We start from the raw sequence: 12,856 nt of genomic DNA on the forward strand, positions 1-12,856 counted from the left end.
CACGGCGGAGAATTTAACTAGGGACTAGGGGTGATTTTTTGCCCATTAAAATACTTTTGTTGTTATTGAGCTGTGAAAGCTGTGATTTTGAATAAACAAGCTCATTCACTAAACAGTTGCTCTAGGTTTCGCTGGTCGTATTATGTCACCGTACATTACATTACTTACTTAGTACGTAAGGTACCTACAATTAATGATGGATGGAGAATTGATTCTATGAATGGGAGCGGATTTTTCAGTGGCTTTATTTGTATAGGTAAATTAAAAGCATTAGCAAGTTTCTTATCTAGGTTTTCGTGGAGTGTACAAATTGGATAGATAATATATAACAATGATTTGGTCTCATTTCATTTGTATTTGTTAGGATATGCATGAAATAAAATTAGGCTTACCATTGCATCAGTTACAGCCCTATAGTGACATCTCGTGAGTATTTTATTAAATATCTACGAAATGATTATGACGCCATCTGGTATCATTAAGCAGATTGATATGTTTTGATATTACACGGCACAAAAATGGTTACTTATAATAAAATACCTGTACATAGATCAATATAGAAAAATAAGTAAACCTTTTAATACTAGGGTATGCAGTATGCATATATCGTTTGATGAGATTTAGAAAGTAGGTAGGTATCTATTTAGGTGACAATAATTAATTGTTAAAAAAAGTTTTGTCTGTCATTGTCAAAGAACTTGTCAATGTCAAATAAGGAACGTAGAGTAGGTAGGTACCAGGTACCTATAGACTAGGTATAGTTTTTCTCAATTGCTTGTTAGCTCGTGCGATTGAGATATTTTATTATTTATTCATATTTTTCAAAAAGAAAACTAACAGTGCTTGCTTATTACTTAATTGAAATAAAGTATTTCTTGTTATCTAACAAGGTTAATGCGATACCAACCAATTAATATTCAGTTATGATAAGAAGTAAATGCTCTATTTACTTGCTCGTTTGGTGATTGAAGATGCCTCCTCGAATAATTCTTTTATTCAGTGGTAAAAGAAAATCTGGAAAGGACTATTTAACTGATAATCTCCAAAAGCTGTAAGGAAACTTGTCATGTATATTATTTTTGTGCACCTCAAACATTTTCAAAGTATTTTGAGTATTATCCACACTGCATGTATTTTTGTTTAATATTTAAATATTAAATTATAATTTAAGTCTAGAACTGTATCAATGAAAAAAATATTATTGTTATTATTTAATTAAAATATATTTTTCCAGTTTATCAGACAGATGTGAAATAGTAAAAATATCACAGCCAATAAAAAGTCACTGGGCCAGGGAGAAAAATTTAAATTTGAATGAATTGCTTGGCGATAGTGAGTACAAAGAACAGCACCGATTGGACATGATACGGTGGAGCGAAGAGATGAGAGATAAAGATTACGGCTGCTTTTGTAGGCAAGCATGCCACAATGGTAATACCAAGTTTTAAATGTATTATATAAGTACTTCATTTGTTTAGTTATTTTAAGTAGTACCTTTACTTATACCTACCTAGGTACCTACCTAAAGAAATGAGAACAATCTTGACATGTCTTTCTGTTGAAAAACATGTTTTAAAATGAAAGTGCAGTAATTATAAATTACATTATCACCTTTTTTAAGGATCTAAAAATAGCAATGTAAGTACGTGTAAATAAAATCAATTTGAGTTCTACAATCTATAGTTTTAAAGTGCACATAAGTTCCCACTACAAGGGCACAGTCCTTCCTTTATATAAATTTATTGTTTAAAACACTAACCATTATGTGGACTTAATGCCATAAGGCATTTTCACCAGTCAAACCTTCAGACCAAACAGATAATGAGAAAAGGATAAAAAATTAGAGATAATTAAATTAGATCAATTTGAGAATTATGTATAATTAAGGAGATTGTTGTGTTACTAAAATAAATATTTTCATGTTTCAGCTGCAGATCGTCCCATTTGGATAGTTAGTGATATAAGACGCAAAACAGACATAGCTTGGTTCAAAGATAACTATGGAGACCTCATAAGAACTATAAGGATAACAGCTGATGAGCTGACAAGGCAGTCCCGAGGGTACCAGTTTAAGGCTGGTGTTGATGATGTCTCGTCGGAATGTGATCTTGATGATTATACAGACTGGGACCTCATCATAGACAATGGAAAAGAAAGGCAGCAATTACAAGAACAGTTGGGCAGTATATTAGGGTTATTGTCACATTTATAGCTATTTAAATAATTTGAGGGTATATACATTTTGTATCCACTATTAGTATTAATTATGATGACTATTTTAATTAATTGATATATATATAATATGGCCGTGTACATGCTCATTATCTTGGTGTGATGACCTTATTTTTAATTAGAGATATTGTTTGTTCTCTGTAGCAAAGATTATGTTGATTTGGTTGTTATTTTTCTAAGTACATATTCAGTAGATAAATCAGTTTTGATTAATACATATTCATTCCATTCTGGCTGTATATATTATCAGAAACCATTCCACATTGCTATGTTTTGAGGAAATTAGTTTTGTATTTTGGTGGAAATAAATTAATTTGAGAATGTATAGTTTTATAATTCAGTAGATAAGAACAAATAAATTGTTTCATATTTTTGGCATACCTCTTGTGTCAGTAGATGTCACAAGACGCCACATTATGGGGGATCTCGATGCCGACGCGACATATATTTATATACATCGCATAGTTAGTATGTATTTTTTTTTACCGCAATGAAAAATCGATGTACGTCAAAAATCGCCACGTTTGCCCTCAAAATATAGATAGAATACTATGGCGCTGCAACGTACTGCGTTGTCGCAACGGAGTGCGATTGAGCAATGGGGCATGGATCTTAAAGCCCTCATACAAACTATACAATGAACGTCAATTCGCGTCGACATTTGTTTGTGCTCGCCGATAGTGCAGCCAACATAGCAAGTTAAAACCGGGAAAGCGCCGCAACGAAGCAAATATTGCTTTGTTTTACTTGTTACACCGCACTATCGCCCTCAAAGTTCGGCGAACTTTTCCGCGATAGCGTGGAGCTGACACTAGAGACGAGTGTTGCACGTTACCCCTAGATGTCGCTATGATCTATGATATAGTATGTTCCCTGAAACTACCTAATTTCAGGGGGTTGGTCGTAAAAACCTGAGCTATGTCTGCACCATGTCTGAACCTCAGAGCGATGGAAACTTCGGACGGAAACAGTCCGATCTTTACACAGCACTGATTAAAAAAGGCTGGATAAGTTTGATATATGACGCAACTGGTCTGCTAACTTCATTTTATGTGAATTTCTATTGGCGTCTAGATATCGGAATGAAATGTCAAGAAAATCAGCTTTGACAAAAATGTTCTTATTGCACAAGAAAAGGAAAACATAATATTTTTAATGTTTGGGTCATTGAAAATATTATGTTTTCCTTTTCTTTGGGTAGGCGGACAGATTAATTCCATGGATTTAGTAAGTATTTCGTACACGGAGTACCTACTAGTTAGTACTGATTAATTCATACTTACGTGGGGATCAATCTAGAGTAAAGAACAAAAATATATTGCTGACTAAAGCACGCAATTAGGTAATTTATCCTGTTTATTCATAAAAACACGTATAACCCAGCTCAATTGAAGCACTTGTGTTAAGTAACAAATTGAGTTTAAACAAGAAGATGGATGATGAGTTGTTCTTAAAGTGCTGAAAATTAAATAATTGGCTGACATAAAATTTCTGACAGTTGTTTGTGGCTCATAATATGCATACTGCTTCTCTCGAAAATAGCCGTGGTCTACTTTTGTGGTTCCCAAATAATTTTTGCGCCAGTTCGTTCCTGGATCCTGTCGGGCAAGGCCAATACTGTCGTGCATCCCTGTTTCTTTTCTATGTATCTGAAGCCAAAGGAAGTTCTATTCCTCTGGGGCGGCTGCTAGTGTACGCCACATTTGTGGCCACAGGTAAGCACTGTCAGGATATTTACGTCCCTTCGTCCTAGGGTGCCACAGCGAAGTTTGGTTCTTGCCCTTGAAGGACTCATTGACCACTCCATATCCTCTCGTGGATGTAATTAAAGGAAAGAAGCCTTGCCAGATGACAACAATTCCAAAGAGGGTTGACGTCAGGCAGGTCTTTAAATCGCAGCTGAATCTTCAACATATTAAATTTATTTTTAAAGCAGACGTCAACGCATTATAAAGGCGCAACCGGGAGTATTATATTATTTACTTCCTGTTGAGGACGCCAGAGCAAGCACCAGACAGGTGATCGGCCTCCCATTCTGGGCCCCATCATTTTATCGAGGCATAATGATTGTGGGAGACGTTTGAATGATGTGAGAAATAGTGCATTGGCTTAGTGAAGGAGCTATCTTACGATCATCAGCCTGAAACCCTAACTAAATGGATCTCTACAAAGTTTGTATGTCTACTTTCGTTTTACGTGAAAAAGTGGATACCTGGTTCACCCTAACCCTGGTAGTGGTGACCACTTTCTACCACATATATGGTCTGTACCCCTATATATTAGAAAGCTAGGTAAAGGATTTTTACTACTTCCTATATCGTATGGCAGTTGTCAACATCTGGTATCAGATCAATCTAGCGACCAGCACTCCGTGGTCCATAGGTAGTATGGTTTAAACTGCAGTAACTGATGTGGTGACCCAGTCAATCATGCCACGCCCATAGTAGCTTGGGTTCCTTAAAGGCCGTGCTGGGTGCCGTTGACCGTTCAAAGCGGAGGCGGATTTACGTCCATAACTGTCTGTCGTTGTCGCTGTAATGTCAATTGCGGGTGGTGGGTGTAGTTCTCTGCGGCGCGGGGAGCGGGCGCGGGGGGCGGTATCGATGCGGCTGCGCGCGCAGGCCCGCGCCCCTCGCTTCGATTTTCCTGTCCGGGCGACCGCGACGGTGGCGGCGCGTTGCATAACTGTGTGGCGGCACTCCGCGCGCGATATCACCCCGAGCGCCCGCGAGCGCGCCACACGCGCAAGCACGCGCATCGTCGCGCCCTTTACGTAACGCGCGACCACCGCGCCAAAAGCTCCGCATCAAAAGGATACTTTAGTGTTAAGTGTGCAACGTGACCGCTGTCGGCTGTGAGGATCCGAGGCGAGCGAGGACGGACCGCCGGTGGGCTGGTAGGTGCCGCAGTGCGCGCGCTCTTCTTTGTCCGGGCGCGTGGAGGCGGCGGTGGCGTGCTGAATAATTGAGGCAAAGGCTGGCCGGCGGCCGCTATCGACCTCGGTCGCGTGACTCGGCCGATTACCACGACAAGGACGCCGCGCTGGCTGCGGCACTAGTCGCTGTCGCCACCGCCGCCGCCGCTGCGTCTGCTGTCACCGCCTGCTTTATTCTCGCTCTTCTTTTTCTTCCCTGAAATACACCGAACTTTGATGCATAATACGAGCAAGTTGAGGCTATGTTGAGCTGTCAAATCAACATTTTGTTTCGACGTCTGAATGAATATATAGATCGATATGACTGCCGCAATTAGAAATTATATTATTTTTGTTAGATAACGAAGGTTTAGGTTTAAAAACAGAATATAACATATCCCAATGTCAGCTATCGCTACCTGCTACTATCTTTTCATCTTGTTTATAAACGGCAAACTTACGTTCCAAGAAACTTGGGTATCATTTGAAAATTAAATTCATAATAATACAGATTTATAAATATAAATACTTCCACTTGCGTTCTACAGTGTAGGAATTGTTCTATGCGTGTGCTACGCCGCCTTTTCTTGTCGTAACGTAGTCGTAGCCCTATGTAGTAGTTCGTAGCCTGCTACGAGCCGCATGAATTATTGACAGATAAAATTGATCTTTATTTTAATAGCTTTTGAGTATAAGCTGTACAATGTATTAGTTTGTATTATAGGCTTCATCGTGCATATTTTGTAGTACATAATTTAGTAAATAGCTCATGAAATATGGTTCATTGGGTACAGTTTACGTCATCGTGCGTATGACTCCTGGCGGTTCAGGCTTCGCGTCCTTGAGAACAAGGTCGTAAGAAGACAGGATACAGACGACGGGGCGACTAGAGAATTCTAGCTTTTTCTTTCCGCTCATCTACCTGCGTTATTTAAATTATTTTTACAATATACTCACTAGGCACATGTATCATTCTAAAAATAGGTTTTGTTTACCCCCTCTCTTTAAAGAGTTGCAAAAAAGAAAAGAATCGATATTTAGGTATAAAGATAAATACTTGTTTCTGCATGTGGCTTCGTCCATGTTTTACGATCAATATTCTATAACGCTGTTGTCTTTAGTCATATACCTATGCATGAACTGTACTGTCTGCCCTTTCACTGTAGGAAATTCATATTATTATAGGTTTGGTTTGACCCGACGCTTAGCCTACCTTGTTACCTACAAAAAAGAATACCTAGTAGGATAAAACGATGCCTATACTCCTTTGTGAATGAAAAAATGACGTCATTATTTCTAATTTCCTTCTCCCTATAGAATATATTTCCCGGTCATTGGCTTAGGTCGGGCAAAGGGTAATATTGCTCAGTAATTAATTAAAAGCAACAAAATCTGCAATATTAAGGCTTAAGGGTTATAGACTTTAGGAAAAGGACAAAAAGTTTATCTTTAGAGAAAAAAGCATAGTTTTTAAAAGTATCTCTACGGGGAAAGTGTGTATCTCTGGGAAATAATTCTAAATATTATATAACGTTTTAGGCTATCGTTATGGGTTATGGTATTTATCCACAATTCCTTTAAAATTATAAAACTTGTATCATAGAAACCATGGAGACTTAATTCCTTCATTGTCACCATCAACAGTACTAGACGACGTGGCGTAGTGGTCACGACGCGTCCGCTATTGCAGGTCCTGGGTTGGAATCCCTGCGCGGGCAAATAATTTCTGAATTAACTGTGATTACAAAAATTTGTCTGCGGTTCAGGGTATGTTGTGCCCGTTTCTTTGTTTGTGTCCATTACACCCCCGTTACAAGCTAAGTGCCTAGTGTTATCCATTAATTTTTTTCACGAAGGAACTACTGATATTTTTTGAATCACTAGATCCATTTAAAAAAATAAATGACCGGTATTAAACGCGCATATATCTTTTTTTATTTCCCAGACGTTTTGGAGCTTGTTACAAAGATCCGTGTCCCTGGGTGACTGACTCAGCAAGCTACGGCAGCGACGTCTGTCCGGTAGAATTTTCTTCTACCGCAATATTATTTCTCCGCCAAGTACCGCCACAATACACACTGACAGTGCCCTTATTATCTATGTCTATTTTAGCCGATTTGACACCAAAACGAGGTTTTCTTTTTGCTACTACTACTGGATTCCACGCAGGAGCTGGTTCCTTCATTGACACTGGTCAACATCAACACTTCCATTATGAAACACAGACTAAAAAGCGAAAATCTACATTTAATATTTCCTATTATATTCGGTAGAGAGATGTGTATTATGACTAAAAAATAGAAGGAAGGCAAATGCTTTTACGCCTGGGAGTAAACCCATCTCTGATTATACGATATTGTTTTATTTCTATTGAGACAGTATATCTAAAAGATCAGAAATATATATTGATGTTGTTATTCAAACATATATTTTAAAAAATACACTTTATTTCATTTTGTTGTATTAGAATCACGTATAGAATAAACTTTATATATTTATATTACAAGACAATATATACATAATTATTTATTGCACCAAAACTTACTTATAAATATTAATATACATATATACATACAGTAATATCCTTATCATATTTATCATGTTTGATAAATATAATGTCTAAAAATCTAACGTTACTTACGTTAACATCATCAAAAGTTCTCTAAGTTTTCTGTAACTAAGTAAAGAATTGGTCAAGTTGAAGTTCGTCCACTCTGCTAACTCCCACTTTTACTTGTTCTTTCTTATAGTCATATTTAGTATAAAGTTAACTAACGTTACAATTCATCTATGCTAATATAGTTAAAGTCTGTCTGTAATGATCTCGCAGCCGAACCGCTCTGGGCCGAATTTTATGAAATTTGGAATACATATAGTTAATAACTGGAAGTCACACATAATGACCAGAAGTCACACACAGGCTAACGGAGCCGCGCGCAACAGCTAGTAATTCATACACAATCAGAATCAGAGTAATGTTCATGCTATATACTCGTATATGTATTATATTATATATGCGACAATTAAGTTCCAATTCGGAATTTTCCAAACGTACATACGTGTATTTTCGTATTGTCCATTTGCAATCAAGTAATTGGAGTAATGGACGCGAAGGACATAACACGCGAGATAAATATAGGGCGCAAATACACGGATATTTTATAAAGCATCAATATACAACCAACATCACATCATTTCACCCTAATTAATTTCATATCCCTTAAATACATTGTAAATTTACCACGAATTATTGGACCGCCTCACACATCCTATACCATTAAACGAACATTATTTGTATAACTATATATATGTACTCGCGTTTTCGAAAACGACATTTTAATTTAAACATTGAACAAAAAGACGAGCGGAGCTCGTTAGCCCATGCACTACATAATTTCAGTATGGCCATTCGAGTGTGCACAATTTCATTGTCATTTTCGTCACCACTATAGACAAAACTGACACACACAGACACACACTTTCTTTTCAGTACATAAAACAAAGTCGCTTCCCGCTTTCTGTTTGTTAGAACTATAAAACTACGCAACAGATTTTGACGATGTAATTTTAATAGACAGTGTGAATCCTGAGGAATATTAAGGTCTGTAATTTAAGCCAGGAAGGGCTGCTATTCTAAGATAAAAAAGAGATATATGACTTAATTAAAAATCTCGATTCTATGTAGCTACGTCAATCGCTGTATTGGATTTAAGTTGGTTTAGAGTGGTTCGAATTCACAAAGTCAGACTACCTACTATTCCTAGCAAAGTACATAATGTATTTAAATAAATATTCTCTTTTTGTGATTAATCGTCTTTTTTATTAATCGGTTTTGCGAACAGCCCCATTCTACTTTAATTAACGGCTTCTGCGAATGCCTGTTAATTACTTTGGACTCGTTAAAGTCTTTATGATCTTTGAATTGAGAATTTATATACGTTGCCTGCGTTTATATTATTACCTTGTCTACACTTCCATTGAATAAATAACTACGAATATTTCAATATACCTACAAATAAAAAAATATTACCAGTACAAGGTAAAACAAGACTTTTGACGTAACGTAATAGATTGTAGTTAAAATGTTCAATATGTGCAAAAATATTGTAATCGAATTAAAAAAGGGTGCTATAACATTTTCGACACTTTTTGAGTATTTACAGATTGAAAGACTTTTGTTAATAAAAAAAAGTATGTTAATATTATACAATCCATCCAATGCATGGTTAGGAGCATTTCAAGATTTTAAAATTTCTATCCATGTATGTTAGCATTTCTATAGAAAAGTAAATTCTTTACAGTGTAGTAATTAATACATTCCATTTCGTCACGGAATTTAGGTTAGTGTAACGAAAATAAATCCATATTAGGCCAGAGAGAGTGCGGCGATGTAGAAATTACAGGAAACATGGCAACATTGAAAAGGCGAAAGTGGCGCGGCCTAGGGCTTTAATTAAATAACTACTTTTTATTTCCGTAATTTATGCTGATGTTATTATTCATTTATGTATTCAAAGTGTGGGGTATAATAAAATTGCCGGGGCGAAAAGATCGGTATTTACGTTAGTACATAGAGGTACATATTCGCCTGTTTCCCATGGCGGTAGACAGTGATTCCACTTGCTACGATCCTGAAAAATCTCACTAGCCTTATTTATACTAATAACTCTCTTTTCCCTTATCTCCTTTACGAAGGAGATCCTAAACATGTTTGTATCTTCTGTAAAGTCATAATTAAGAAAATGTACTTATAATATTTATGTGTTCCTTATATACTTTTTTATGTATTTATATGCTCAAAAAAAATTCTTCTTCGTGCACGGGATTCTATTTCGATTTTAGGGCGTAATGCGGATCACATGCCAAAACAGCTTGCTTTTGTACAACAGAATCTATTGCAAAATAGCTCATTTTGTTCACGGAAAGAACGATATGTGTCCTTCATTTGACCTTTATGACGTTATTTGAAATTGCACTTTTATTTTAAAGGTCGTACTAACCATGTTAATTAAGATAGCGCAACCTTTTTTCCGTTTTTTATTTACTGGTCAGAGATTGCTCTTGATAGTGAAGTAGGCCATTCAATTTAATAGATTGAGAACTAAGGCTCTCCATATCAAAATCATTTATTACCTCATAGTTTAATATAATTTTTACATAAATATACAATATTGGAGAAGGAAAGTATGTAAAGTTATTGTGATTTAAATTTATAACTGTCATAATGAAAATATTCAGTTAATATCATTGCCAAAAACAAAATAAAACTTATTTGTGATATGTATTTTTGTGAATGTATCATTCTTTTTTTATGATTATTCAACTCGACCATATTCAATTTCTTAAAATATATTTCTTGACAAAGATAAATGTTTAACGCCCTTAAACACAACCTATATATTACCTCATTTATGTTTGAATACCTAGTTGTAACTTATAATTTATGTGCAATGCATAAAAAGTTGTTTAGGGGTGTGTACCCTCGAAGCAAGCTTAGTGCTTAGTGTGGCCCGTTCAGTGTTCATTTTGTCCATTTATTTATCTATTTACAAAATTACAATCTATGTAATCTATCTATCTATCAGAAATGTTCCGTGCCATTTACATTTACTGCGCTCGATACGGCGTTAACTATGACCTATTTTAGGTGTACATTACTAGTTAAGGCGCTTTCAATTAATGGATTGCGATATTGTCAAAGAAAGTTAAGTTACACTAAAAATAACATTTTGAATTTTTAAGAATAAATAAGTAACATAATGTCCAGTGATAGTAACTTGTAATGTGATGCAAAGCAGTGCATGTGAAGGTTGATATGTCTGAGTAGCAAATAGTTTAGTAGTTAATAACTGTTCAGTAGTTCCAGCAACTTCACCGGTGTAGGTATACTCATATATACAAATGTCAGAATGGCATTCAATTCACTCCCTCCACTTAACTAATAATAAATGTATGTGTAGTATGCTCGTTTTTGCACATCTCTCTCTCTCTCTCTTACAATACAGGGTTGGTAAATGCTCTTGTAATTTCAATTATTTCTTTTCAAATTTGTTGATTGAAAGAGAAACCCTCAAGTTTGTCAATGCTGTTATTTAATAGATTTTTGTGGATTTCAATGCAAACAAACAAGTTAGGCGCTTTTTCGTGGATGTTAATGCCCACAAAAACAAGGACAGATATCAAAACGTAATGACGTAGCTCAATCGTAGCAATCTTCGTAGCATCGTAGCATTTTTTGTAGCAACGCAGTAATTTTCGTAGTCGGTATTGTTTCTAAACATTTATCAGCATAAATTTAGGGATTATTCACTTTCTTATTTATATTTTCGTAGGAAGTAGAACCTTTCCTATTTATATACTGCGACCGGGTCGGTCATTCAAATCAAATCACACAGATTGTGCTAGCCCTAGAGTAAGTTCTAGACTTGTGTTATGGGAACTCAACGATACTATCTTTTATAACAAATACATATATAATATATAAACATCCAAGACCCGGGCCAATCAGAAAAAGATCATTTTCCATCATGTCCCGACCGGGGATCGAATCCGGGACCTCTCGGTTCAGAGGCAAGAACTTTACCACTACGCCACCGAGGTCGACATTATTCGGTACTATTCGGTATCAGGTTTTGAAACTGCTTTTAATGTCTATGTAGTAACAACGGTCAGATAGTTAATATTCAATGCTGAACATTTTAATTAATGTTTCAAGATATTGTAATAACAGACTTTGTACCGTGTCGTCGGTTAAGCAGACAAACCATTCTCCCGAGTTCATTGGCCATTTTGTTTACGAGTTTATAGTGCTAAGTGGCTACTTAAATATACAATGTTTTTGCGTTTTATTTTCATCTCTTCGCAAACTTGAACCGGCTTGATGGTTAAATGTAGATTTATGTGAATCCGGGCCTTAATGCATTTTATTAAGGTCCGGATTCCCATAAATCTACATTTAATCATCTGTAACCGGCTGCATATATTTCTAGCCGAAACGATACCTAGGTCTAGCCAAAGATAAGCAGGCTACACTTATGCGTATAGCCGGGTTTAGCCATAACAAGTATATAATACATAAATACATGAGGATATGACTACCAAGAATCACTCACACGATGAGACACATAATAAACTGGTTTATCGGAGCCTCAAAAAAGTTTAATTATATGTAATGATTAAGAAATCTAGTATCGTAGCAAGAATGTTTTTATACTCGGCAAAAGCTAAAAGCAATTTCGGTGAGAGCGCTGGTCGTCACACGAGTAACATATGTAAATGGATGCACGCCGTGAGACTTATGTTTGTGTATTATGTATATACTTATGTGTGATGTAGCGAGAGGCTCGTAAACTCTAGAAGGTCGGCGGATAGGGGTGTTTTTAGATGTTTTATTTTATTGTTTGTAATGCAAATTTTATTGTACTTTACACTTGAAATTGTAAAAAGTATTGACTTACAAAGATAATATCAAACCCTCAGTTTTGTATTATAAAACGTTTGTACTTTTGGGGACTATAACTGAAATACGCATAAGACCGCAGTGTCTTATGCGTATTTCAGTCTGCCGATCACTAAACCGGGAACCTTGAGTCGGGGCCAGCCTCCCCTCCCGCAGGCATACCCCTGACAACCTTCCTTGTGTTTCTTTATCACATCAGGTGATTCAATATTACTTATTGGTGAATTACATACCGGGAGTTAAGATAAAAA

At 36.2% G+C, this 12,856-nt stretch overlaps 2 protein-coding genes across 32 annotated transcripts in view; both read left to right on the forward strand.

Annotated features, from left to right (window-relative positions):
- Positions 1 to 720: 720 nt before the first annotated feature.
- Pmvk (Phosphomevalonate kinase) lies at positions 721 to 2,555 on the forward strand. The gene is made up of 3 exons (XM_053755984.1): positions 721 to 1,051; positions 1,235 to 1,431; positions 1,929 to 2,555. Exons 1-3 carry the CDS (start codon positions 972 to 974, stop codon positions 2,210 to 2,212), a joined length of 561 nt encoding a protein of 186 aa, XP_053611959.1. The 5' UTR covers positions 721 to 971; the 3' UTR covers positions 2,213 to 2,555.
- A 2,324-nt stretch (positions 2,556 to 4,879) lies between these two features.
- para (paralytic) overlaps positions 4,880 to 12,856 on the forward strand; it is a 62,150-nt gene continuing 54,173 nt past the window's right edge. For 16 of the 31 annotated variants that reach the window (XM_053755698.2, XM_053755700.1, XM_053755705.1 and 13 more), the window contains exon 1: positions 4,881 to 5,128. The gene's annotated coding sequence lies outside the window, so the exon portion shown is untranslated. Of the gene's footprint in view, positions 5,129 to 12,856 lie in introns of all 31 variants that reach the window. The other 15 variants (XM_053755693.2, XM_053755697.1, XM_053755692.1 and 12 more) reach the window with 2 other exon arrangements.

Source organism: Plodia interpunctella, chromosome 15, assembly GCF_027563975.2.
Source record: "Plodia interpunctella isolate USDA-ARS_2022_Savannah chromosome 15, ilPloInte3.2, whole genome shotgun sequence".
Classification (NCBI taxonomy): Eukaryota; Metazoa; Arthropoda; class Insecta; order Lepidoptera; family Pyralidae; genus Plodia; species Plodia interpunctella.

What these genes read in the sequence shown, in the direction of transcription:
- Pmvk (XM_053755984.1), top strand. Translation starts at nt 972, where the DNA reads ATGCCTCCTCGAATAATTCTTTTATTCAGTGGTAAAAGAAAATCTGGA. An exon ending in ACTGATAATCTCCAAAAGCT is followed by an intron (nt 1,052 to 1,234) that starts GTAAGGAAACTT and finishes ATATTTTTCCAG; the next exon opens with TTTATCAGACAGATGTGAAA. An exon ending in TAGGCAAGCATGCCACAATG is followed by an intron (nt 1,432 to 1,928) that starts GTAATACCAAGT and finishes TTCATGTTTCAG; the next exon opens with CTGCAGATCGTCCCATTTGG.